At 60.9% G+C, this 26,814-nt stretch overlaps 2 protein-coding genes across 4 annotated transcripts; one reads left to right on the forward strand and one right to left on the reverse strand.

The window, feature by feature from the left end:
* Positions 1 to 385: 385 nt before the first annotated feature.
* CRAT (carnitine O-acetyltransferase) lies at positions 386 to 12,947 on the forward strand. Of its 3 annotated transcripts, none has more exons than XM_036329402.1 (15): positions 386 to 645; positions 2,159 to 2,297; positions 2,980 to 3,243; positions 5,680 to 5,798; positions 6,943 to 6,996; positions 7,496 to 7,661; positions 7,998 to 8,172; positions 8,578 to 8,756; positions 9,225 to 9,325; positions 9,697 to 9,816; positions 9,973 to 10,095; positions 10,175 to 10,310; positions 10,653 to 10,715; positions 11,396 to 11,533; positions 12,182 to 12,947. In XM_036329402.1, exons 2-15 carry the CDS (start codon positions 2,271 to 2,273, stop codon positions 12,395 to 12,397), a joined length of 1,881 nt encoding a protein of 626 aa, XP_036185295.1. In that variant the 5' UTR covers positions 386 to 645; positions 2,159 to 2,270; the 3' UTR covers positions 12,398 to 12,947. The 3 variants fall into 3 exon arrangements, with proteins under 3 accessions (XP_036185295.1, XP_036185294.1, XP_036185296.1); XM_036329403.1 differs by lacking the exon at positions 386 to 645 and adding an exon at positions 1,363 to 1,634; XM_036329401.1 differs by lacking the exon at positions 2,159 to 2,297.
* A 3,898-nt stretch (positions 12,948 to 16,845) lies between these two features.
* On the reverse strand, positions 16,846 to 25,712 carry DOLPP1 (dolichyldiphosphatase 1). The gene is made up of 8 exons (XM_036329404.1): positions 25,342 to 25,712; positions 21,490 to 21,590; positions 21,151 to 21,235; positions 20,956 to 21,055; positions 20,667 to 20,765; positions 20,054 to 20,182; positions 19,471 to 19,560; positions 16,846 to 18,241 (listed from the first exon to the last, which is right to left on the reverse strand). Exons 1-8 carry the CDS (start codon positions 25,415 to 25,417, stop codon positions 18,205 to 18,207), a joined length of 717 nt encoding a protein of 238 aa, XP_036185297.1. The 5' UTR covers positions 25,418 to 25,712; the 3' UTR covers positions 16,846 to 18,204.
* Positions 25,713 to 26,814: the final 1,102 nt, after the last annotated feature.

Raw genomic sequence — 26,814 nt, forward strand, 5'->3', positions numbered from 1 at the left:
AGGAGCGCGCAGGACCCCCCTCCCGGGTCCAGCGCCTCGGGGCGTCCCCCCCGACTGCTGACCACGCCCCGCCCCGCCCCGCGCTCTGGTCCCGCCCCGCGCTCTGGCTCCGCCCCTCCCCGCCCCACGCTCCGGCCCCCCCTCGCGCGCTCTGGCCCCGCCCCGCCCCGCGCTCTGGCCCCGCCCCGCCCCGCGCGCTGGCTCCGCCCCGCCCCGCCCCGCTCCACGCTCCGGCCCCCCCCGCGCGCTCTGGCCCCGCCCCGCCCCGCGCTCTGGCCCCGCCCCGCGCTCTGGCTCCGCCCCGCCCCGCCCCGCCCCACGCTCCGGCCCCCCCCGCGCGCTCTGGCCCCGCCCCGCCCCGCGCTCTGGCCCCGCCCCGCGCTCGCGACCAGCCTCTCGGGCTCGCAACTGGCGGTTGACCGCGCCTGGAGCCCTCCTCCCCCGCCGCCAGCCCGCCACCCGCCCGGCCCGGTGGGTGGGCGCGGGGCTGCCCGGACCGCTGGCGGCGGTGACTCGGCGACCTTGGCCCGGAGGCCCTAGCGGGACCCAGCCACTGCGGCGGCGGCGGCGCGGACTTTGCCCGGCGGCGGACTGTGAGCCCGCGGGCCGGCCGCGGAGATGTTGGCATTCGCCGTCAGGACCGTGGTGAGTGCGGCCGGGAGCCCGGCCTGGCGGGGCTTGGCGGGCCCCGGACGGCGCGGGCGGGCCGGGCCAGCCCTGCAGCTGCGCCCGAATGGGGAACCGGGTCCACAGGCTGTCGGAGGCCCCGTCGGCCTGGCCTGCAGCGCGGGGGTGGGATCGGCGGGTGGGCTTCCCCGGGTTGGCCGCGGACGAGACCGAGGTTCAAGGTCAGAGGCTGGGTGGAACCCAGGTCCTGTAGCGCTACATTTCAACGACCCGGGGAAGAAGTGGCACCTGGCTCCAGGCAGCACCCCCACCCTTAGACCTGGAGACCTGGGGCAGGCTGGCATGGAGTCTGTCACTGTTGTTCTCTGACTCACACACCCTTTGCACGCTCAGCCCAAGCCGGCTGTGCCCAGGCCAGAGCCACTTCTCCAACCCCATCCAGCTGGTCAGCTTCCTTGGACGTCTCAAATGGTCCCCGGGGGTTGTCTGTAGCCAGAGAAACTCACGTGGAGGCATCAAACTGGGCTGCCCAGAAAGTCCCGAGAGCTGGCAGGAGGTGGCAGGTGGCAGCCCCATGCCCTCCCTCTCCGCCAGGCCCTCCCCGGCCTGTCCACACAGACCCCCCAGTCCTCCCCAGTGGGCAGCCCGGAGCAAGACGCACCAGTACCCTGATTCGGATTCCTTTACTCTCTAATCCAAGCCTATCTTTGTTTGCATCTCCCTCTCTTTGCCAAGATCATTCAAACAGACATGCCAGGCCCAGAGAACTGACAGTCCCGTCCACTGGCTCCTGGCCTAGAGGCTCTTCCAGGACCTCAGGGCTCCACCTCACTCTTGCCACCTGAGCTGTGTCCCCATCCCTCAAACAGCCTCTGGGTCACCCTCCGGGACCTACTGGGTGATCTGCTGCTTTACTGCTGGAGAAACTGAGGCGAGGAGAGACTTGGCCAGAATCCCCTCGACCTGGCGACTCACATCTAGTCCAACCCCAGAGCCAGCGTCCTTTGGTTTGTTTTCAACGCCTAAAGTCCCCCACTCTTGGCCCCCAGCCGAGGAGCAACAACTCGAGAGAACCAGGCTTCCGTGGGAGGGTGGCCTAGAAGGACTCCCGAGGGGGAAGCAGGATGGGCAGGGCTCCAGTGGCCACAGTCCACTCTGCTCTCTAGTACCCCGATTTCAGGGCTGTGGTATACTTAGCAGCTCATCCGTTTCTGCCCTCCAGCCAAGTGTTCCTTCATCAGACAGACCTACAGATTCTAGCAGGTGGATTTTTTAATACCTCTTGGCCCGTCTCCCTGGCTCTGGGCCCACCCAGAGAAGAAAGGAGGAGGTTTTCCAGGGTTACTCCTACTCCAGTGCCCACCCCCGGCCCTCTCACCTGCTCCCTATCCCCCCACTTCTGGAAGCTAGGGCTGCGGCCATAGCCACAATCCCAGATGCCACCACAGCCACCACAGCCATCACCACTGCCACCTCTGCCTCCCGCCCCTCCCTCCCCCCCTGAATCTTGGCTCTTGTCTTCTCGTTCCAGCCCAGGCAAGTGGCTGCCTCTTGCTAGGTTCCGCTCGCCCACTGGGTAGCACAGTTAGGCTTAGGCATCCAGCCCAAGGCAGACAGACAGGGCTCAGAACCTCAGTCCTGCCATGGAGGACGGGCAGCAGAAAGAGAAGGTACGGAACAGAGCCTCTGCCTCTTGCCTGCCTCCTGCCGCCAATAGCCCCAGACCCTCCTGTCTCTCTCTCTCTCTCTGCCGGACTCTCTCTCTCTGCCAACTCTCACCCTCCTTGCCAGGCCACTCAGCTCTTTCTTGTCCCAGCACTGCCTCCATGCCACCCCCATCCCATCCCACAGACAGGGGAAAACCTGTGGCTTCCCCCTCATCCAAAAGTGCGTAATCATCTGGCTCTCTCTGATTTTTTCTTCTTCCCTGTTTCTCAGCCTGGCAGGGTGGGAGAAAAGGAGGTGGGGAGCTCTGGGAGGGGGCCGTCACCTCACTGCTGGCTGGCTCATAATCCCCAAGTGAGAAAGGCGGGGCCCTGTGCATTCAGACAGGTGAGAGGTCCCTCTGACCTCTGCCACCCCCAGGAGGTGCCACTCATCCTGACTTGGTTCCCCGGAGCCTTGGCAAGATCAGTGGCCACACCCCACCTGCCGTGTCCACACCTGCATCTCCAAGCCTCAGAGAGATGGAGACGCCTATAGCTCGAGGGCTGGGAAGCCAGGGCTGGCACCACCCAAGAGGCTGTCTCTGATCCCAGAGAGGGGCACTTAAGTGCTCAGGACGGCAGCTTGGGATTACCAGGGCCTCCCAGAGCTGGTGGGAGAATGAGCAGGATGTTCTGCTGCCTGCAGGTGAAGCCGCTGGGCTTCCTCAAGCCCTCCTCCCTGACGAAGGTCGCCAGCCGCTTCAAGGCACACCAGGAGTCTCTGCCACGGCTGCCCGTGCCCCCGCTCCAGCAGACCCTGGACCATTACCTGAAGACCCTGCAGCCCATCGTGAGCGAGGAGGAATGGGCCCACACCAAGAAGCTGGTGGAAGAGTTTCAGGCTGCAGGGGGTGTGGGAGAGCGCCTGCAGAAGGGGCTGGAGCGCAGGGCCAAGAAGATGGAGAACTGGGTGAGTAATAACCGACCCCCCAGACCCACGAGGGCTGAAGGGAACAGGGCCCCCCGAGGCCGTGGGTTGTGTGAGAGTCCTCCAGTGAGGCCTGCCCCGGCCGCACTCAGACGCTTCCAACACCAGCCGCTCTGGTGCGTTCGCTGGCGCCACAGTTTCATGGGAACTTGCTCTGTGCCTGGCACTAGGCAGAGTGCTGGGTGAGCAAGAAAGAGACAGTTGATGCCTTGAAGAGCTGACATCCAAGCGGGAAGGGGAGAGGGGTGATTAAACAAGACACGAGTGGCCAAGGTCATTCCCGTAGAAATGACAAAGGCTGATGAGCCCTGGCCGGTGTGCTCAGTCGGTTGAGCACCAAGAGGTCACTGGTTCAATTCCCAGTTCTCTCTCTCCTTCTCTTTCTCTCTCAAATCAATGAGAACATTTTTTAATTTTTTTAAAAGGGTGATGAGAAAGAGGGGTGGAGAATGGCAGCGTCTTTATTCTGAGTGGTAGGGAAGGCAGGGAGGAGGTGGTGTGGCGTCTGTGACAGACGGAGTAGCACCAGCAAAGGCAGGTGAATCCAGGAACAGACGGAGGCTGGAGTGGAGTGCCAGGGTGGGAGGGAGGGCTGCAAGCAGAAGGAACTTGGACTTGAGCTCAGTGGGAAGAGGCTGCGGGCTGGCTTCAAGCAGGGGTCTGTGTCTCAGTCGGTCACGCAGGCGCGCTCACCTTGTGGAAATGTGTGTACGTTGATGCTCCATGCGCTCTTCTGTATGCATCTTATACCTTAACCCAAAGTGTAGCATGACCGCCCTGGCGCTGGGAGGGAAGAAGAGTGGGAGCAGGAGGCGGTGGGAGGGCTGGTGCCGTCACCCCGAAGGAGATGCTGGCAGGGAGAGGGTGGGAAGTCATTAGGTCCAGAGTATGTCTTGGTGCCAGTGGTACTTGTTGATTGGGCTGCTGGGAGGGGGGACAGTCCTGACCTAAAGCAACTATGTGGGGGGGCGGGGAGGAGGAGGACTTCCGGAGAAAGGGATGATGAGGGAGAGGCAGGTTTGTAGGAGAGCCACAGAAAGCGCCATAAGGAGGAGGTGCTCTGAGGGGTGCAGGTGGAAGCGGGGGCTGCACAGAGGAGGCAGGAGTCTTCAGCTGGTGGGTGGCTGTCCTGAGCCTGGGCAGCTCAGGGCCTTGGACTCCGGAATCAGGAGCTGAGAGTCTGGGGCCCAGCGGTGTGTAACTTTCTTTTTACCCTGCAGTTCCTCCAAACCCCCGCTGGCATTCTGTGCAACCTGAGCACGTCACACCCCTCGCCCCTTGCCAAGGGCCCGAGGCTAATGGCCTGGTGCCACAGGCGGCCGTTTCCCAGGGGGAGTCTGGTCAAGAGGCACATCCTGCCCGCTGCTCTTGGGGATGGGGCGAGGCAGCACAGCGGGGGCGGCCTCCAGGGAGGAAAGGACCCGCCCAGAGAGGCGCACTGGGCAGGCCCCTGGAAGGGGTGTAGGGCGGACAGTGTTGCAGTCAAGCACGTAAGGCTCAAGGGTGACAGTCCCCTGGGAGCCGATGGCCCCAGGACGGGAGCCTTCACCATGTCTATGTAGGTCCCCAGAGGGGCAATGCTCACCCACTAGTGCAGCCCACGTTGTGTCACTAGTGCATCGATTTATCCTCAGTGGCTTCCCCAGATTGCCTGACCTTGAGATCCAAGGAGTGTCCACTGCCCAGTCTGACACCAACAAAACTGAGGCCACTGGGCACCAGGATCTCCAGTTTGACATTGAACCCTGGGCCCCTGCTTTCCTGGAGAATGCCCACTGGGATGAGCAGAAACTCATTCATGGACTTCCTTTTCCTATATTTTTCTCTATTCTTTTCTATCTATCAGACATACATTTTTACTATTTCTAAAAGTAGTAAAAATCATTGACCAAAATTTGTAAGATGATGAAACATGATTCAGCGTGGCTCAGTGGTTGAGCGTCGACCTATGAACCGGGAGGTCATGGTTCAATTCCTGGTCAGGGCACATGCCTGGATCGCAGGCTCGATCCCCAGTGTGGGGCGTGTAGGAGGCAGCCGATCGATGATTCTCTCTGTCATTGATATTTCCCTCTCTCTCTCTCTCTCTCTCTCTCTCCCTTCCTCTCTGAAATCAATAACAATATATTTTTAAAGAGAAAGAAACACGGCTCACAGCTCTGCCTCTTTCCCCCGCCCCAGGCCTCCTGCCGGCCTTTCCTCCCGCATCTTCTCCTTGGCCGGCTCTGATTTCTCCTGCTGACGGGCTCCGGCTCAGGGGAGACGGTGGGACGCTGCTGGTGGGTGTGGGAGCGGGGGTTCTGGGCCTGAATATTCGCTTTAAGAACCTGTGCTCAGAGTGGGCAAGTCCCCTCGCCCTGGGTGAAGGGTCACCGAGTCCCCCCCACCCCTCCTGACAGGTTCTGGTCCTTTCCCCAGCTGTCCGAGTGGTGGCTCAAGACAGCCTACCTCCAGTTCCGCCAGCCCCTGGTCATCTACTCCAGCCCCGGCCTCGTGCTGCCCAGGCAGGACTTTGTGGATCTGCAGGGACAACTCCGGTGAGTGGCTGCGGCTGGGGCAGGGCCAGGAGGGGCGGGGCCAGGCTCCTGGGCATTTCCAAGGCCCCGAGGACCACTTCCTCCAGGAGGTTGGAGGGGCCCCAGTCCTGCTCATTATCTTTCATCCCCACACATACCTGATGAAGTAGGGAGTGTCATTCCTCCTTTACAGAGGGGGAAACTGAGGCTCAGAGCAGGGAGGGGCCTGCCCAAGATCACCTTTCAGTATTGGCTGAGCTGGGACAGGGAGCAGGGTCTTCCCGGCTCCAAAGCTTCATAGCTGTTCACCACCACACCGTGGACTGTGTCCCCTCCCTGTCCCTAAACCTGGGGCCACCCCCCACCCCAGTTCTGGCACTTCACCCCTCCTTCCCTCTCGCCTCTGGCCACAGGGACGACCTTTGTACACAGTCCCCTTTTCCACATTCGGCCATGTCACTTGCCCTGGCCTCTGTTCCAGTCCGACCAGAGATAAAAATACCAGTGACAAGCATCTCCTGCCCAAGCACCAGCCGCTGTGGCCACCACCTGCTTCTCTTAAAGGCACCAGGGCACCCGGGAAGGTCTGGGGGTTCAGGCCCAGGAACTCCAGATGGTGGCCCCCATATTGGGGGAGCCCAGGCGCTGGACATGGTTGGTGTAGCCCGCACAGTTCAGGGAGGAAGGCCAGTAGGAGAGGTGGCCTGGGAGACACAGAGGCCCAGAGCAGGTAGAGACCTAGGGGAGGGGCCACCTCGAGCCACTGCCCTCCCATGCACACTCCTGCTCCCCTGGGGTCCCGGGTCCCTCCGTAGCTGGTTCCTGAGGGAAGAGTGTCCTCCTTCCAGACTCCCAACTGTGGTTTGGGGCTCGAGCCCTGTGGGTGGAACCCAGCCACGATCAGGCTGCTGTGCCTCGGCACCTAAATCTTGCCGGCACTGGGCCAGCAGTTCTCCCTGAGCCCTCGCATCTCCCTCTAGAGGTTGCGAGAAAGCAGGCTCAGAAGGGCCAGCTGGAACTGGAACACAGACCCACTGCTTCAGCTTCTGCAAGCCCTGTGCGAGGGTGAAGCAATCGGTGGCTCCCTTCACCCCGCAGGCGTCCCTGACCTGGGACTGTCCTCAGGGCGTCCACACCTCTGCTGATCTCTGATTGTTCCCTCTAGGTTTGCTGCCAAATTCATCGAGGGTGTGCTGGATTTCAAGGCCATGGTTGACAAGTGAGCAGTCCAGCCCGCCCCTACCCTGCCCGCCTAATTGACAGTCACTCCAGCTTGACCCAAGCCCTGGGGTGCTGGGCGGGCCAGAGCTCAGTTGCTCTCACTTCCTGTTGGCCCCGCCTCGGTGGGGAATGGGGAGACAGAGCCTCGGGATTGGGATGCCTGGGTTCTGCTCCAGCTGCTGGGACTTCCTCCTGGTGACCCTGTCCCGAGAGGCCCCGCAACTGGCGTTCCAGCCAAACAGGCCCCGGAGGTCATCGCCCCCTTGGCAAACTAAAGCCCAGAGAGGGGAAGGGAGTTTCCAGGGTGACTCACGGCAGGCCTCCTGCCCCAGCCCAGCAAGCAGCCCTGCGTAGGTCCACGGGAAGTAGGGACACGAGGAGGGCAGCCGGCCACTGCTGTAAACCCTGACTCAGCTCTGCCCAGCCCCCAGCCGCTCCCTCCTCCCTTCTCCCTTTGTACTTGCCCAGCGGCCCCTCACTGTCCCCCTGCCCCACAGCGAGACCCTTCCCGTGGAGTACCTGGGCGGGAAGCCGCTGTGCATGAACCAGTACTATCAGATCCTGTCCTCCTGCCGCGTGCCAGGCCCCAAGCAGGACTCGGTCATCAACTTCAGCAAGACCAAGAAGCCGCCCATGCACATCACAGTGGTGCACAACTACCAGGTGGGTGGGCCCATGTGCAGGGGAGGAGGGGCAGGGCCCCCACACATGCCCCTGAGCCCCAGGAACAGGCATGCTCTGGGCATCTCCACTGGGCGCCCAGCTAGGCTCCAGCCTCAGGGACGCCAAGAGGGGCCTTGGCCTGCCCCGCCTGGGGAGAACAATGCGGGGACATCCTCCTTCGCCCTCACCCTTGGCCTGACCGTCCCCTCAGCTGGGCCAGGACAGCACTCACTGTGGCCTCTGGGCTGCCCGGGCCAGGAGGCGGTGGGGATGGGACGTGACTGTGGGGTCTGAGGTCGTCACCAGCCCCCTCCCCGCCCGCCTGCACCCGGACAGTTCTTTGAGCTGGACGTGTACCACAGTGACGGGACGCCCCTCACCTCGGACCAGCTCTTCGTGCAGCTGGAGAAGATCTGGAACTCGTCACTGCAGACCAACAAAGAGCCCGTGGGCATCCTCACCTCCAACCACCGCAACTCCTGGGCCAAGGCCTACAACACCCTCATCAAAGGTGCCCGCGGTGGGGGGGCCAGGCCCGCAGCCCAGGCTCTGCCCACACCAGGCCCAGGCGGCAGCTTCTCACTGAGTCCGCTCAGCTCAGGAAACAGCTGGATCAGATTTGTTTCCCCATATTAAGGAGCAAGTGGGATGAGAGTCTAAGTCCCCTGGCTGAGGAGCCCCGTCTGCTGTCACAGTCCCCCCAAACCCCGTGTTGAGTCAGGGACCTGGGCGGGATCTGCCTCTGTTTCTGAAGTGGGCCAGGCACTGGGCGCTCCTCACAGGGGCTGCGGGGCTGCAGGGCCCTGTTGAGTGTGAATCTCTGAAGCCCGTCCCAGCACTCCGGAACGTTCTGGAGGCCCGGCTCCCCCAGGCCTGACACCCCCGTTTTGTGCCCCCTCCGCCATGTGGCCTGCAGACAAGGTGAACCGGGAGTCGGTGCGCTCCATCCAGAAGAGCATCTTCACCGTGTGCCTGGACGCAGTCATACCTCGGGTCTCAGAAGACATGTACCGCAGCCAGGTGGCCGGCCAGATGCTGCACGGGGGCGGCAGCAAGCTCAACAGCGGCAACCGCTGGTTCGACAAGACGCTGCAGGTGAGGACCCGCAGCCCCCCAGGCACACACCCACACTCGGTCCCCTGCAGCCTCGGGACTTCCTGTCCCGCGCGTCCTGGCCTCCTGGCTGGTAAACAGATGGAAGTCATCGAGGCTGTAATTACCCAGCAGTCAGCCTGTCATTACTGGTCCTGGCCCAGAAACTGCTGTCACCCCAACACCCCCTGCAGCACCTCAGAGGCCAGGCACAGAGGCACAGTTTGGCCATGACTTTCCCTCTCTGCACCTGTAAAATGGGGCTGTGGGAGGACTCCCGGGTAGAAGAGTTACGGGGACTCAGCGAGGTGTACCAGCATGGGGTGGCCTAGGGGGGTCCACGGACCCCGATGGGTGTTAGCTCTTATTAATAATTGTAATAAGTCAGTGTAACTCCTGAGGTGGCTTCCTCTGGGACCAACCAAAGAGGGGCTCCAGGGACGGGTTCACAGGCCCCCTCCCCCTCCACAGTTCATCGTGGCAGAAGATGGCTCCTGTGGGCTCGTTTACGAGCACGCAGCAGCAGAGGGGCCGCCCATCATCTCCCTCGTGGACCACGTCATCGAGTACACGTGAGTGTGGTTCCCCAGCCTCCCCCCGTCTCCCCAGGCCCTGGTGACGGTGACACACGGTGACAGACTGCCCTGTGGGGGATGGCATTTCCTTAGGCCTGGGAATCTGTTTCTTCCAAGGAAGCCAGAGGAGGCATGGGTTTGCATTCTGGCTCTGCCACTTCCCAGCTGCATGGCCTTGGACAAGTCCCGTCCCCTCTCCAGGCCTCCTCCTTTGGCCACCTGAAAGCTGGAGGTGACTTCAGGAGAACTCCAAGCGTCTCTCTGGGCTGGCCCTCTCCAGCTTTAGGGATCCATCCTCCCCACCCAACCCCAAGGATGGGCCCAGGCTCCCCCAGCACCAGCATGAGCCCGAGCCCATGTCCCCACAGGAAGAAGGCTGAGGTCGTGCGGTCTCCCATGGTACCCCTGCCCATGCCCAAGAAGCTGCGGTTCAACATCACCCCCGAAATCAAGAACGACATTGAGAAGGCCAAGCAGAATCTTAGCATGTGAGCGCCGGGCGCTGGGTGGGGGCCAGGCCCCTGGAGTCTGGCAGGCTTTTGTTCCAGGTCTGTCACGGAACCCAGCTGGTTCTGAGACCTCTCGTGGGGGTTGGCAGGGCTGCCAGGTGCCTGCTCCTCACCTGCCTTGTCCCCAACCCCCAGCATGATCCAGGACCTGGACATGATTGTGACCGTGTTCCACCACTTCGGGAAGGACTTCCCCAAGTCAGAGAAGCTGAGCCCTGACGCCTTCATCCAGATGGCGCTGCAGCTGGCCTACTACAGGTGAGCCCCCTGCCCGCCACGAAGGCAGGTGGAGACCTGGGGGCAGAGGTGGGATGTGCTCAGCCCCGTTTCCACCCAGGGTCTACGGGCAGGCATGTGCCACGTACGAAAGCGCCTCCCTGCGCATGTTTCACCTGGGCCGTACTGACACCATCCGCTCAGCGTCCACGGAATCACTGACCTTTGTCAAAGCCATGGATGACTCCAATGTGACGGTGAGAGGTTCAGGGTGAGGGTGGGTGAGCTGGGCTTGAGCCATCTCCCTCCCCGTTCACTCTGTCAACACACATTGATTGAGCACCTACTGTGTTCCAGCCCTGTGGTGGGCACTGGGAATATAAGAGAAGGTAGAGCTATGGATTTAGCTCTGAGCTTCCTGGCAGCCCAAGAGAAAAGGGAGCTTTCATTCACTCACTCATCAGCAGTGAGCATCTGCCCTAGAGTGATGGTAGCTCCACTTCCTCTTCTCAGAATGTAGTACTGGTGGGAGCGGGCTCCTGAGATGGGGCAGGAACAGGGAAGGGACAGTGCTTCAGCTCCCTCACCTCTCCCCACAGGAGCATCAGAAGGTGGAGCTGCTGCGGAAGGCCGTGGACGCCCACCGCGCCTACACCAACCGGGTGAGTGAGCCCTATGAGCTTGGCATCTCCCACCTGCCTGTCCACTCCTGCAGCAAACAGCTGCTCACTCTCAGCTTGAGCGACCCCTCCCCTGAGCCTGGGGCACCTGGAGCAAGGCTGTACATCCCCATTTTAAAGTTGGAGACACTGAGGCGGGCCTAGTGACTGCCCTGGCCCCAGGTTCCAGGTGAGCTTCTGGATCTTGTGTCATGGAGCCAGGATGCTGAGGGCACACACAACGGCCGACAGCAGGGTTCCGCCATGTGACAGCTCAGGCTGCAGTTGGCAGCGGGAAGCCTGGATTCCCATGCTGGCCCAGCCTCTGAGCACCTGTGTGCCAGGCTCTGCCCATGTTACACACAGATGTCCCTTTAGGTCTCACAGCCACCCTACAGGGGCGTTCAGTGACCGTCCCCATTTTACAGATGAAGGCACTGAGGTTCCAAGATGTATATGTGCCAACGTCCCAGAGCCAGGAGGGGCTAAGCCACCCAGCTCCAGGCCTGTGCTCTTAAATCCTGCCTCCCTGGCAGACCGTTGGGCCTCAGTTTCCCCATCTCTGGTCTCAGGGGTCTGAGGGGCCAGTGGACGGAAGAGGTGTTGCTGCCACAGGCTTCTGCGGAGGGCAGCAGCGCCCTATGGTCCCGCAGCCCCGCTCCTGACAAAGGTCCCCTCTGCAGGCCATCCGCGGGGAGGCCTTGGACCGGCACCTGCTGGGCCTGAAGCTGCAGGCCATCGAGGACCTGGTGAGCATGCCTGACATCTTCATGGACACCTCCTACGCCATCGCCATGCACTTCAACCTCTCCACTAGCCAGGTGGGCCACTGCCCGAGCCCCCGGGACCCCTGCCCTCTGGGTCCCTGCCACTGCCCTGGGTGCTCTGGGGTGGGGTGGGGTGGAACAGAACCCACCGGAGCTGGAGCAGAAAGGCTGCACTGACGAGAGCCAAGGTCTAGATTAGAACGTGGTCAGACCTCGGTGGTGGTGTGGCCCACACAGGCCCCCAGAGGCCACTGCGAAGCGGCTGAGTTCTGGCAGAGGGGCCGGGTCAGGGGTTCACTACAGCTCAGGCTGAGGAGTTGGGGACCACCCAGGGGAGAATCAGCTTCATTCATTCACGGTCAGACACGAAGGAAGGGACGTGTGCTCCGTGCCAGCCTGTGCTGGGTACTGGGGCACAGCAGGGACTGCACCATCCCTCCCCAGGGGCTCTCAGTGTAGGCTGGCAGCACAGGAAGTGCTAGGGGTCAGGGAAGTCCCGAGGAGGGAGCAGTAGAGGAGGCCCCCTGGAGGGTGACACCGGAACTGCACACGGAAGGACAGAGGGATCACCTGTCCGAAGGAGAAGAGGAAAGGTGTCAGGCAGAGCACGGCAGGAGCAGCCATGGGAAGGCAGGCTGGTGCACTGAGGAGCTGGAGGGACCTGTGCGTGGGGCGAGTGCCTGAGTCCTGTGCCACCCCCAGGTCCCCTCCAAGACAGACTGTGTCATGTTCTTTGGGCCTGTGGTCCCAGACGGCTATGGCGTATGCTATAACCCCATGGAGTCGCACATCAACTTCTCGGTGTCGGCCTACAACAGCTGTGCCGAGACCAACGCTGCCCGCATGGCGCACTACCTGGAGAAGGCGCTCCTGGACATGCGCGAGCTGCTGCAGAGCCACCCCCGGGCCAAGCTCTGAGCCGTGCCCCCCCTGCCCCTGCCACAGCCAAACCACTTCAGATGGGCCCCCCACCAGGGCTCCCCTTTGTCCCTCTCCCCCTGGGCCCCGCAGATCTGACCAAGCCAGGGTGGACTCCCCCAGGGCCCGCAGGCCCACGCCCAGTGCCTTCCACGGGCCATCCCCAGCTTCATGGGCTGTGCTCAGAGGCTGAGCAGGACGGAGGCCCAGGCACCCCATGTATCGCCCAGAGCAGCCTTCCTCTGGGAAAGGAACCGGTCAACTCCATCCCCACCAGTGAGCCTGGGAAGTCCTCTGACAGCTCAGCTCCGGCCAGTCCCTGCCATCTGGGCTGATCCGTACTCCAATTCTCAAAGGCCTGAAGACAGGACTATCTGGAGTGGGGGACTCCAGGCCTCCCCATGGCTGAGGCCAGGGTGCGAGGCGGACTGGGGCCGGGGCATCTCCCACAGGACTGCCGTACTCTTTTGGAGAATATGGCTGAACAATGTTCCTGGTTGTATAATAGTATCACGCGAGGTAATTAATAAAGGGAAAATGTCTTGGTGAAGAGGCGTTCCAGCTGCGGAGGCAGGCAGGTGGGGGGACACCGGGCCTCCTCCCGGCTTTCCCTGCCTGGGAGCTGGTGTCCAAGCAGCCATGGCCCCAGGGACTCCGAGGAGCCAAGAGGTGTCCTCAGGCACCAGATTGCAGACCCCATTCTCAGACAACTCCCACCTGCCCGGAACTCGGGCCTCTCCAGTACCGTGGGCATATGGTGGGGACAGTTCTCCCAGGGAAGTAGGACCCTGCAGGCCCGGGTCTGGTGGGCCAGGTGTGGCCGACACCAGGGCCTAAGGCCTCATCCTGCAGCCCCCACTGAGCCCAACAGGAGTGATGCCCCAGATCACACGACCACCTGATCAGAACCCTAAACCCGCCTGTCCCCAACCCCAGGCACCTGGCAGAAGCTGGGTGTCTTGCCAAAGTCAGTCTCTCACTCCAGGGGACACTCTGGCCCCGAGGCACGTGAAACCAGAGCAGACGCGGGCGCAGGCGGGAGAGCCGATGGAGCCTCTCAGAGGGCCTTCTTGGCCTGGCTGACCCAGGACAGTGACAGGATGGGGCCCGTGGTTTTCTCCTTTTTTCAGATGAGAAAACAGGCACAGAGAGGTTAGTCATCAGGCCACTGAACAGCAGAACAGAGTCCCAGAAGCCATACCTCAGGTCAGGGTATCGGGAGCCCCTGTAGCCAAGCCCCCAGCCCCACATCACACCCGCCCAGATGACCAGGGCAGGGGTGGAGAAGGGGAGGTCATGGGTGGACACGGGCCTGGAAGGCACAGGAAGGTGCTGGCTGGACTAGGGCACTGAGTCGAACTGACCCGTGTTGGGCCTGCTGGTCCCACCAAATCTCCCACAGCCACAAGGTGGGGACTCGGTGCCCTTCCTCTCCAGTGCGGGTGAGAGGGTGTGCCACCTGCCCGAAGCCCCAGAGAGCAGGAGGCGGAACCCACACAATGGGGGAGTGGGTGTTGCCCTGGGCCTGGCCATTTCTCAACCTCCCCCTCCCCCCCCCCCCCCCCCAGCAAGGCCGGCAGGGTGGAGTGATGCCAGGAGGAGGGGGTAGGGTCCACGAATGCCCTTTCCTGGGCTGGAGTGGGAAGACCAGGAAAAGACCATGACAGTGCACAGCCTGCTGTCCTCATCTGTACAGTGGGGGTGATGCTGCTCCCTCTGGGGGCTCCTGGGAGCCCCAGGAAGTAGGGGCCCACAGCAGGCGTTGGTGAGTGCTGGGGGAGTAGTACTAGGGTGGGGCTGCTGGGGGAGGCGGGCAGAGTGAGCCAGGCCATGGGCACTGCACAGACACCTGCAACTCCCACAACTCAAGTTCTAAGAACCACAGGTCTGAACATAAGGCAGGGTTTCCCCAAACTCTCCTTCAGAAGTGAGGGCATGCCCTTGCCCTTGGGTGTGACAGGTCTCGTATGAAGGCTTACTCAGCTCCTTAGCGCCGAAAGTCCACGGGGAAAGGCACAGTTAGCACCCGAAACAAACCATCAGTGTGAGGTGCCGGCCTAGAGGTCCCTGGTGGCACGTGGGGAGGGAAAGGCAAGGAAATGAAGACCTTTAGCAACTACTCCCGAGGATGTGACTCTTGGGAGTGCTGGGTGTGGGGCAAGCAGGTGCTTAGGGTCTCTGGACACACGGGAAGGAAGGATTGGGGAGATGACACACCTACAGGGTTTTCTTAATCCGCTGTCTCAGCGTGATGCCAGCGGGCACTCGGGGCCTGGGGTAACATTCCCAGGGACCGCATCGCCTGGGAAATCCAGAAAGTGCTGCTGGGCCTCAAACCGCTCAGCCCGTGGACCTGGAGAATCCGGTCAGCTGGCCCAGAGGTGGGCCAGGGACAAGACCCTGATGTCAATGATGCAGATGAAGAACTTGATTTTTTTTTTTATGAGCGAAAAAGAACTGTTCTAAAGTAATATATTTTGTGCAACACATTACTTGAAATGTGAACATGTAATAAACGAATGAATTAAAGATTTGGCTCTTACCTAGATCCCGTTTGTCTATCCAGATTGACATGAACTTGACTTTGGCTCTTCATGGGGAAAGTGCAGTGGCCAGAAGCAAGGGCAGGCCTGTAGCGAAGCCTGCGAAGGGGGTGAGGGCTAGACAGGGGGCCAGAGGCCACGTTGACGGCTGGTGCTTTGTCCGAGACCGGGAGGACGGCACGTGGGACGATGCCCAGGGGTTGGAGGGCGCCTGACCGTGGGGGAGCTTTGCAGCCTCCATGCAGGGAGAGGGGGGACGGGACCCAGAGGGGTTGCGGAGGTGGAGAGTGGACCTTCCAGACCCTTAGGAGCTGGAGCGTGCGAGACGTTGTGACCAACAGGAAAAGAAGTTGGGGGTGTCCATCGAGGTAAAAGCAGTGAGTGCAGCTGGGACTCGGGGGCATTCAGGGCTCCCAGCCCTTTCCTCTCCACTCTGGTCCTGCCCTGTCCTGCAGTTTACTTTTCAACTGAAACCTACCTGTTGAGCTCAGCTTGCTTTTCAGCGATTGGATTTTTCCATTTTGATCCACTTACAAGTCTTGCGGGGTTCACCTTAGAGTTTCTCAGCCCCGCAGACATTTTCAAGTTTGTCTTTTGTGTCTTTAAAACACAACATTTAGCCGTGGCCGGTTTGGCTCAGTGGATAGAGCGTCGGCCTGAGGACTGAAAGGTCCCAGGTTCGATTCCGGTCAAGGGCGTGTACCTTGGTTGCAGGCACATCCCCAGTGGGGGTGTGAGGAGGCAGCTGGTTGATGTTTCTCTCTCATCGATATTTCTGACTCTCTATCCCTCTCCCTTCCTCTCTGTAAAAAATCAATAAAATATATTAAAAAAAAAAACCCACATTTAGTCTGTGGCTGATCTTCCAGCACGAGGCACTGGCAGGCTTGTTTCCGTGACCCGTTTTCCGCTGGTTCTCCACGCGGTGTTGTGTCCTCTTGGCGTCTTTACCTACATGCTCTTCACTGCAACTTAAAAACTACTCATACGGCCGAAACCGGTTTGGCTCAGTGGATAGAGCATCAGCCTGCGGACTGAAGGGTCCCAGGTTCGATTCCGGTCAAGGGCATGTACCTGGGTTGCGGGCACATCCCCAGTAGATGTGCAGGAGGCAGCTGATCGATGTTTCTCTCTCATCGATGTTTCTAACTCTCTCTCTCTCCCTTCCTCTCTGTAAAAAATCAATAAAATATATTTAAAAAAAAAAAAGCTACTCATACGAATGACTGAAGTCTAGGATGGAGGCTCCTTCCTCCAGAGGTTGGTTTGCTTCTGCCTTATATCTCGGGTAAGGTCACGTTTACTGAGCGTCAAGGTTCTGTGGCCCACGGGGGCCCTGACCCACAGCCTTCGAGCTCATGTGGGGACAGAATTCTTTCTGATCCCCCTACTCTAGCGTGTGGCCATTCTGCATCTCAGCGAATCAGGGAAGGATTAGATTCCCATGTTGGCCAGCCCTTGGGATCGACTTCTATCACCTCACTCCCACAAGCCTCTAAAAACCCAGCCGTTTGCAGTCATTTCTTCCAAAGCAAAACCTTCAGCCATGCACACGCAAGAAATACTGGATTAAACACAGAGCAGAGGTGTTACCTGGAGAGGCATACACCCTGTCCCCAGTCCCCCAGGGCTGTCATGGAGGAACGAGGCTGGGAGCAGGTCCAAAGCCAGCCAGGACCACGCAGGGAGGCGACCAGGACCAGAAAGGGGGCACTTCCAGCTCTCCATGGCAGTGAGGTCTCCTCAGTGGGAAATGTCGCAGAGCCATTCACACGGCGGCACTGGGGGCTGGAGGGACTAGATGTCTCAGATGCTTATGGTTTTATGTTCTTATGGTCCTTGCTCCTTGGGGTCACATGTCTCCAGCCTCCTCTCAGGAGCTCAAGTCAACATGTGCTCAAGCTGCCAGAGTTCAGGATTTTATTTTAAAACAATAGTAAACAATTTCATTGATTTTTCTTAAATCAAACCACCTCACACTTGGCTTGTCTCAGGCAAAATGTAAAAAATAAGAAGGAAGGGGGGGGAGGAAAATGTGGGGACTGACCAACCTTCCCTAGAAACAGGCCCCTGGCCCTGGCCTCTGGAATGGCTTTGGGACACGGTCTTCAACAACTGAGAAAGGAAAGCACCGAACATTGTGCTTCAGCAGCAGATTACGAACCTCCACAAAGAAAGGGAGGGGGGTTCGAACACAGGTCCCGAGCAGCCTGGTTCAGTTCTAGAAACTTCCAAGAGTCTGGAAGCATGTCCACTCCACAACTCCACTTCACAGAGACGGAGAGATCAAGTCCCTTGAGGAGGAGCCGTCCTCTGAGCTGGACAGTGGGGCTCTGTGCCACACCCCAAAAGAGGCTCCAGGGTGCCCCGGGCAGTTCCCAGCCTCTCAGAGGGGTCGGGAAGGGTAAGGAATGTTCAGAGCGAAGGGGAGGGAGGGCGCGGATGTCAGGCACCCACGGACCCGCCTCTCACCCCGCTCCGGTTCCTCTGCACTTTGTTCTCGTGGAGATGAAGACTAACCGCTCCCGCTGGCAGGACCAAAAAGAGCTGTAAACAGCTTGGGTTTGCTCACCCACATGTGCAGGCTCTTTTGTCAGGAAGGGACCACTGTCTGGGGGACAGGGGACCGGAGAAAGCCCTTGTGGTGTAAGGGTCAGTGCGGGGTAGGACACGATAGCAGCCGCCAGACGAGCGCTCTCTCTAGGCCTGGCCCCCCAGACTCGGAAACACTGCATGAGGTTCTGGAATGGCAATGGTGGCAGGGAGGGCACAGGGTGCGCCCCTCTGCTGGGCCCCAGGCCACCTTTCAGGGCAAAGGGCCTGGGCCCTCTGTACTCGGGGCAGCCACCGCAGAGCGGGCTCTTCTGGCCCCATCTCCAACATCCTGCCTGCCGTTAACAAAACCAAAAATAAATAGTGTGTATTTTCACGCCCCTGGATCTCCTGCCCTGCGAGCACAGGTGCCAGGCCTCCTCCTCTACCCACACCCCAGCGCCCACACCAGCGCTTCCCACCAGGCCAGGGCTGGCGGCAGGGCAGCGCGGAGCTGGCTGTGTGGCCCCCGTCAGCAGGCGCTCCAGGATCCTGGCCGAGGGGCTGGCCTGGCCCTTCGGGCCACCTTGTTCATTAAAATTAAAGTAAGAAAACAAAAGGCTCCACTTGGCGACGGGTCTGTCGAGGTCTCCGCTTCATCCCTCTGCATTCTGTCCATCCCGCATGGCAGCGTGCAGGCCAGATGGAGGTGGACGCAGCCGCCCTCACCAGTCACTGCAGTTTCGTCCCCAGCTTGCGTTGTCTGTTCCTGCAAAACAGGGGTGGGAGTCTGCAGTGAGGACGCCTGGGAGTCAGAAGAGGGGACCCCTGGCATTCAGTGGCCCCCTTAGCGGTGCCCTCCCTACCCACAGTCCCATCAAAATGGGTGAGTGCCCCTCCCAGTAGCCCCAGTCCCTGACTCACCAAACTTCCTCCCGCCTGGCAGCTCTGCACATGCTCTTCCCTCTTCTGAGAGCGCTCTCCGCCCACCCCCGACCTGGGCAGGCTCGCACTCCCTCCACACTCAGGCCTGTCTCCCCTGAGCAGCAGGCCCAACCACCGGCCCCCCGTCGGGCTTGTCCCGAGCTCAGGCCCAGGGCACGCATCACACAGGAGGCGCCTTATTCTTCGCGGCTCCCCTGACTGCTGTGGCTGTCTCACTCTGCCTACCCCCAGCACATGGCCTGGCACAGAGCATGCTTACACAGAAATGTTGGTAAATGAAGGCAGGTGGTGGCCAGCGGAGCCAGGTGACGGGGCGGGCCCAGGCAGGGCAGGGCCCCTGGGATAGGACCATTCTGAGCGTCAGGGGGAGAGCCTGGGCCAGCCGGGCCCCTCCAATAACGGGACTGCCTGCCCTACCCACCTCAGATCCCCTTTCCTCCTGGGTCCAGGGCTTTCCCTTTAAGCTCCTTAGGACAATTTGGACCATGATGCACTAGACACATTTCCAGGCTGCTCAGGTGCCTGGCCTGCCCTGCCCTGTGACTCCTCTCACCACCGCCTCGGGAAAACCCCAGAGGCTCGCTCTGGAGTCTGACCTCGCCTCAGCTCCCCTCTGAACCCCGGCTGGCACCGGCCCACGGAGGGAGACTCCAGTCAGTAGACTCCAAAGCACAGCTCTGCACCAACTTGCTGTGCAACTGCGCCTCTGTTTACCCATTTATGGGGCGCATGTCTGGACTAAGCACCCTGAGAATCCCGGCTGCCCGGCTCTCTGGTCCTGGGACACAGGGGTTAAAAGCATGGCTCTGGGCCCGACAGCCCAGGTTCCCAGCCCAGGTCCCCACCCGCAATCTCTAAGTCATCCATAGTGACTCCCCCTCTCATCTCTGAGCCTCGTTTTCTCATCTGTAAAATGCGGTCCCAAGGAGGATGCCACAAGGCAGTGAAAAGCAGTGCTTAGCCAAGTGCCTGGGTGTCGGGGAGCCTCTAAGAACAGGAGCAGTGGCAGCCCCACTGAGCCAGGACCCAGTGAGAGCCGAACCCTTAACTCACCTGGCTTCTGCCCGGGTGACTGTGTATTCAAACCAGAGGACGTTGGGAATGAGGCTCGTGTCTCGAATTAGAAAGAACTCAGAGATAGGCCTGCGGAGACAGACACCCAGAACCCCAGGTCATGTCAGGGCACGAGCTTGTCATCAAGCCAGAGTCCCCCATCAGTGCCTGGAGCCAGCCATGCACCTTCCCCCCGCCACCGCTCAGAGAGTCCTTGCCCGAATTGTGCCCCCCAGGCAACTGCGAGAACTACAAGTGCCACCTGTGACCCTGAGGCAGGGCCGCCCCCACCGTGCACACAGCTCGCAGGACTCAGGCTGCTTTCCGAGTCCCTGAGAGCCGAGGCGAGGACAGAGAAGCCACCTTAGCTTCTGGGCGTGAGGAAACGCCTGGGCAACAGAGAAGCCAGGCAAACGGGGCCTGCAGCCTCATGCCCACCAGAGACCTGGACACTAGGGCTCTCCCAGGGAGACCGAGGCTGGGGTAGGAAACCCTAGGTCCTCCCCTGACGGCCCTTCCACAGAGGGGGCCGGGGCCCTGGGGCCGGGGAAGGCGGGGCAGCAGCAGGGCAGGAAGCAGTTACCAGGACGCTATCCTGGGGAAGAGAGGAGTGAGGACCTCCTGGGTGAAGATGAACCAAGCGATGGCCATGAGGCTTCCAGCGACGCCCCCATACACCACCTGGCTCCAGGTGTGATACAGCAGGTAGACCCTGCGCCAAGGACAAGGGAAATTCATGAGAGCCAGCCAGCAACAGGCCTGCACGGTCCCCCACGCCCAAGCGCCAGCTTCCGGGGACCTGTGTGCACACAGGGAGACACGCACAGATAGGCATGAACTCCTGTGAACACAGCCTCAGGCCCCGACAGCGCCTCTCCCGACTCCAAGAGAGGAGATGAGACTCGCCGCCCTTCTCCCCAGCCCTGAACTCGAAGTTTGTCTGCACAGAGCTCCTCCAGGCGCTGGAGCAGGAGCTGATGTGCGGAGGTGTCCCCAGGACCCTGGGCTCAGCTGGGAGGAGACAGCAGGACTGGGCCGCAAGGGGCAGTGGAGCCCTGACCCTACAAAGTAAGAGGCTGGGACCCCTTTTCCCGCCCTACCCTACAGGCTCTGAGGCTCAGGTCTACAGTGAGGTCCATAGGGACCAAACACCCAGCAAGACCAGTGGCAGGGAGTGGTGGGCTCGCCCCCCGTACCGGCTGTAGGAGACCAGGAAGGCCGCGGTGAGCAGGCCCAGGGACAGCAGGTGCCTCCACAGCAGGTCCAGGAACCTGGCGTTGTTCGTTTGGTGCATTCTGGGAAGACAGGCCTGTCAGGTGGCCTCAGCCCACAGCCGGGAGCCCAGCCTCCCGAACAGCTCCTGCCCCTCCACAGGCTCCCGGGCGCCTCTGCCCTGGCTGCAGCTCCTCCCACCCCCGGAAGTGAGTCCCTGGCAAAGGCTGGCCTGGGCCAGTCCAGGGCCACTCCAACCGGAAAGAAGCTCACCTTAAATATAGGAAAAGGAAGGAATAGACGGAGAAAAACCACATAAACTGGGAGTGGCTGGAGGGCATCCCGTACTTGGTGCCCACTGTCGCGTGGGGATCTGGGGAAGAGAGAACAGGGCATGATGGGAGGCTGCAGGCCCCCCAGTAATGCCCCAACCTAGCGGACCCCCGATTCCTGCAGCCTGGGCCTGACCTCCACAGGGCCGCGGCTCCTTGATGACGTGTTTCATCAGCCAGTTGACCCCCTCGTTCAGTGCCAGGCCCCCGAGGAACGAGATCTGTCGGGAAGATGTGTGGTCAGCCGGGCCTCCGTGCCTGCTGGCCACCGCCCAGCCCCAGAGACCATGGCCCCTGACTGAATTTCCCAGCCCAACTGGTGAACCACCTGGAAGCAGCCCGGAGGCTCCACACACCTCAAGAAAGGTGGTGGGAGGCGCAGCCCCTGGGGTGAGATGGCGCGACCCCTTCCGTGGAGGGGGGGGCAGCGGGGAGCAGCGGGAGGGCCTGGGGTGGGGGGGACAGGCTCACTCACCGTGTGCAGCTCCCGCTTGAATATGATGAGGGTCACGAAACCGACAATGACAAATACAGGGCCGAGGCTCAGGTAGGCAAGGAGGTGGCCAGAGAGATCACCTGGGAAAACGGGATGAGGACAGAGCATGAGCCTCAGAGAGGGGCCAGCCCCGTGCAAGGTAATCAGCACCTGAGCCAGAAAGGAGGTGCCGATGAGAGCCACAGTGCAGGGCCAGGCAGCTGTGGACACCTTAGTCAGAACGAGAGGGAGCAGGACTAACATCCACGTCTCTGGCCCAGTCCCAACACCACGCCCACCACCCTGCCGAGACAGGAACCTGAACCCGGCTTCGTCTGACCCCCGAGACGGGGCTCTGTACCAGGGGGCAGCCAGCAGGCACCTGGGTGCCCCTGGAACACAGTGTTGTGCTGGGGCTGCCCCAGCCACGCCCTGGGCTCCAGGGAACCTGGTATTCTCTGGCCACACACAGACTTGGGTTTGTGCTGCAGGCCCCCACAAGGACCAAGGCCAAGGGTAGGGAGAAGGCTGTGTTGCCCAGTACGGACGCCAGTTGCAGTAACAGCTTCTCACGGCCTCTACTGGCAAGAAATTGGCTACCTATTCACTACCTGCTTTTTACCATCCTAACAGGCTGGGGGAGAGGCGGTGTCAGGACTGCCAGCCCCTCTGAGAGAGGAGGACACCACAGCCAGGAGATGAGAGCCACCTCCCCCCTTGCTCAAGAACAGGGCTGATGTCAAGTTCAAAGACTACCCTCACCATTCAAGACAGGACAGCTAGCCCTAGCCGGTTTGGCTCAGTGGATGGAGCATCGGCCTGCGGACTGAAGGGTCCCAGGTTCAATTCCGGTCAAGGGCACATGCCCAGGATGTGGGCTCCATCACCAGGAGGGGGTGTGCAGGAGGCAGCCGATCAATGATTCTCTCCCATCATTGATGTTTCTATCTCTCTTTCCCTCTCCCTTCCTCTCCAAAATCAACAAAAATATATATATTAAAAAAAAAAAAAGACAGGACAGCTAAGCTCTGACCAGTTTGGCTCAGTGGATAGAGCGATGGCCTGCAGACTGAAGGGTCCCAGGTTCAATTCTGGTCAAAGGCACATGCCCGGGTGGCGGGCTCTATCCCCAGTAGGGGACATTGCAGGAGGCAGCCGATCAATGATTCTCTCTCATCATTGACGTTTATCTCTCTCTCTCCCTCTCCCTTCCACTCTGAAATAAATTAAAAAAAAAAAAAACAAAAAACAGGATAGCTACGTGGCCACTCTGGGGTCAGAGGGCATGGTGGGTCAGAGGGCATGGTTCAGTTCCCAAGCCAGCATTTGCTGCGTGACCTCAGGCAAAGACTCCACCTCCCTGACCTCCGCTCGGTCGTCTGTGACTGTGAGCTTGAATGAGACGGGCCTGTGTGACACCCAGCTCGGCCCCTGGCACCCAGGACACGTCCACGCTGGGGGCTCTGCTCTCCCACCAGCTGGGAGAACCCAGCGTGGGAAATGGCCCATACCACCAGCCTGGCCTCACACAGGGAAGGTGCCCACACAGGGCGGAGCCCAGACTCAGGCTGAAGAAATGGGCACACACCTGGCCTCACCCACACCTACCCAAGGCAGGGCTGGCTCAAGGGCTAGTGCTGCCACGGGCCAGCTGGATGACGCGGGTGAGCCCTTCCCATTCCTGGACCCCTGTCACTTCACCCACACAGTGGCCCTGAGACTCTGGGTCTCTCAGCTGCCCAGCTGATGCCCAGAGCACCTGGCCGTGAGGACAGGGAGTAGCTGGTGTCCCCAAACTTCTGGCCAGCTCCATGACTATCCCATACCAGCACCAACCTGGGACCTTCCTGCAGATGCTCTGGCCTCGCCACTCTGCTCCAAGCCCCTCCATGGCTCCCTCTGCCTTTGGGATAAGTCCCACCTCAGCCCAGCTCATTGGGCCGTCCTAGCCCTGCTCCCCTCCCACCCTCTGCTCCAGTTCCAGGGACTGCACTCCAGTTCCCTGAACACACCGTGCTCTGTCCTACTTCTGGGCCTGTGCGGTTTCCCCCACCCGGACGCTGCCTGGGTTCACGCAACCTAACCTGAGCACCCACCACAGTGGCAAAGACCCATTCCTGCCCCTGCAGAGCTCTCAGCCTGGGGGGGTGGGGGGGACATGAAAAGGTGACCGTGCATCGTTCATGATTTGCTTGTTAGTGTAGGTATCAGGCTGTGTCTGTCTCTCCCTCTGCAGGTCCCATAAGAGCAGGGACGGGGTCTCTTTACACAACACTCAATGCCCCAAGCCCAGAACCGCACCTGGCACGTAACTAGGCTCAAAAATAACGGCAAATGAATGGAGAATGGATAAAGGAAGCAAGGGTCAGTGTGATGAGGGGTATGAAGTACAGGGGGCCACAGAAGAGTGAGCAGGGGCTAGACCTTGTGGGTTCCCCCAGGCTCAGCCAGCTCCCTCCTCGGGCACCCACAGTCCTGCACAGGGTACCTCATCACAGCCTGCATCATGCTGCTTGCTCACAACGGCCAGCTTCCTTCTCCTGGCTTGTTAGAATGTGAGCACTCGGAGAAGTGAGGACGGTGCTGAGGCCTTGGCCAAGTCCCTTCCCTGCCCCAGGCTACGTTTCCCTCCTGTAAAATGGTTTTTTTCATAGCCCAGGACTGCAGGGACTTATCCTCCTGTTCACCATTCTAAACCCAGAGTTAGACCTGGGCCTAGCACTCAGGAGGCGCTCAGTGGGTACTGGCTGAGTGACTGGAGGGGTGGAAGGGCAGGCAGGCTGGTAGGGCCCAGCACCCGGCAGGGCCACCCTACCCCCAGTATAACCCAGAACACCCAGGGTCAAAGTTCTCTGGCAGCCAGCCCTGGGGCCCTCGGCAGGGGCCAAGTTCTCACATCTCCACCCAGAAGAGCGACATTTGAGCAGGTCCTTCCTAGGACAACCAGGGCTCGATGCGGGGCTCACCTGACACCCAACCATCCTGGGGGGGGGGGGGGGGGCTGACCCGAACTGCGGTTCTTTACTGAACACTGCCTGTGCGCCAGGCACCGTACTCAGCATTTCTCACGCCCCCTGTTGCTGGATTCTCAGGCCACTAGAAGGGAGGCGCTGTGATTAGTCCCACTTTAGAGATGAAGTACCTGGGGCACCGACAGGTGAAGCCACTTGCACAGGGCCCAGGCCTGAGCTGGAGCCCAGACACCTCTGACCCCAAGGCCCAAGCTCTGCCCCAGGCCACCAGAGCCTCCAGAACTGTAGCTAAAGGACCTCCCGGCTGCAAAACCCTGTGCTGCTAGCGCTGTGTCTGATGGGAAGCTCCAGAAGTCAAGATCCTCTGTTGTGCAGCGGTGCCCTGCCCAGGGCGTGGCACACCAGAGGCACTCCAACAACGGGCAGCTGCCTGGCCTCGGCGGCACCCTCCCAGCGACCGGGAGCTCTTGCTCTCGCAGGCGACCCAAACGCACAAGGAAGCAGGCGCTCCCTGCACGCCGGGGAGCGAGTCCGGCCTCCCTGGCTCCGGGGAAGAAGGGCCCAGGTCCAGGCCAGTGACCCTTCGCCGCCTCACACAGCCCCCCTCCCCATTACAGCCCACCCGCGCCCCGGAACCCGAGGGAGCACCCCCGCCGCGCAGCCGCAGAGCGCACCAGCGAGCCTCACAATTTCGCCCAGCTCATCGCCGCACCACCGCGCGTGCGCGGCGCGCGCCGGCCGAGCCCCTCCATGGCTCACTATTTGACAGTTCCCACCCCGATATCCCGGCGCCCCCTCTGCGGGCTCGCGCGAGCCGCAGCGCCCGGGGCGGAGGGGCCGGCCCCGGGAAGGCGTCCTTAGGGCCGGGGCCGCCTTTTACCTGCAGGATATTCGACGTGGGTGAGGGTGACCGGCCGCCATGAAGCAGGGAGCGAGCACTGTCCGTCCGCTGCCATCTTACCCGGAGACCGGGCTTCGCCGAGCAGCCAATGGGGTGCCAGGGGGGCGGCGGTCCTGACCTATCACGCCAGGGAGGCGCCTCGCATCCAATCGGAAGCCGATACAGGTAGCGGCGCAGCCATTCAGCGTGCAGGCCGTAGGGCTGGTCCCAGCGGCGAATCAGAGAGCGGGGCCCCTAGGAGCTTGTGAGCCGACCAAGCCGCGGCCAATCCTGGGCGAGCGCAGGTAGGTTTCTGGCCAATCAGGGAAGAGGCGGGTTCCAGCACAGAACAGAGAGCAGAATAGCCAATCAGAAGGTGAAGCCGGCTCCCCAGTGTGGGCAGGACGGACCAATCAGGCCGTAGTTTGGGAGGCGTGTTGAACTTTGGTGGGAGCTTTGGTTTGGCCAGGACCTGCGCCGAGTGAAGGCTCCCCAGGTAACCCGAGCCCGCCCGGAGCCGAAGGGGCTTGAGCGTCGGTCAGAGCACGGAAGCGGCGGGGCGGGGGTCTCCTTGTCACCGTAGGGTCTGCGTCCACCGCCTTTTAGTTATGAGTAAACTGAAACCCAAGACCCAGAGGGCACTTAACTCTTTTCTTGAGTGATACTAGGAGTGGAAGCTTAATTGAAGTTAAGAAAGGCTCCTTCCTTCTTTCATGCAGTTAACAAAGATTTATTGCTTCAGTCACATTGATGCCGGAATCTTGAGAGCATTTAAACCAGAAGCCGATTTCCAGCTACACCCCAGTTTCCCCAGAGCATTCCTCTCAGTAGCCACAAGGCCCTGCATAAACAGCCACAGCTCCCACCCACCCTTCCCTCCCCCTCCCCCACTCTCGGGCTACCTGACCCACCCTTGTCTCCTGGCCTTCACACATGCTGTTGCGCCGCCTGGAAGGCATCGCCCTTCTCGCCCCCTTCGCCTTGCCAAGTCTCGCTCAACTGTCAGTTCTCACTTGGGGGTTTCTGTGGCCTGGTGAGCGGCCTCCCCTGAGCCCCTCTCCTGCCTCGGCACTGACCACACCGGACTGGAATCGGTTCCCTGTCTGTCTCTCCCAGTAAGCAATGGTTCTGACTTCATGGGCACCAGGATCGGTTTATGGAAAATGCAGATTCCTGGGTCCCACTAGGGCCTGGGTTACAGTCTGCATTCTTATGTGCCTGGGGTTCTAATACAAGGGATTTCAGCCATGCCTGCAGAAGCCCAGGGCGTCATGAAGATGGCCCAGGCCAGACCTAGAACAACAGCCTGATAAATGACACAAATGCTTGTGAGAAGTGAAAATAAACCAGGCATGGCTAGCTCTGCAAGACTGCAGGACAGCTGAAGCCAGGACTGTGGCTCAGCTGAGAGGGCTGGGGGACGATGCTGACTCAGGCTCCTCTGGCCCCCCTCAACTGTGCTCAGCTCCCCAC

The sequence above is a fragment of the Myotis myotis genome, unplaced genomic scaffold, assembly GCF_014108235.1.
Source record: "Myotis myotis isolate mMyoMyo1 unplaced genomic scaffold, mMyoMyo1.p scaffold_m19_p_12, whole genome shotgun sequence".
Classification (NCBI taxonomy): Eukaryota; Metazoa; Chordata; class Mammalia; order Chiroptera; family Vespertilionidae; genus Myotis; species Myotis myotis.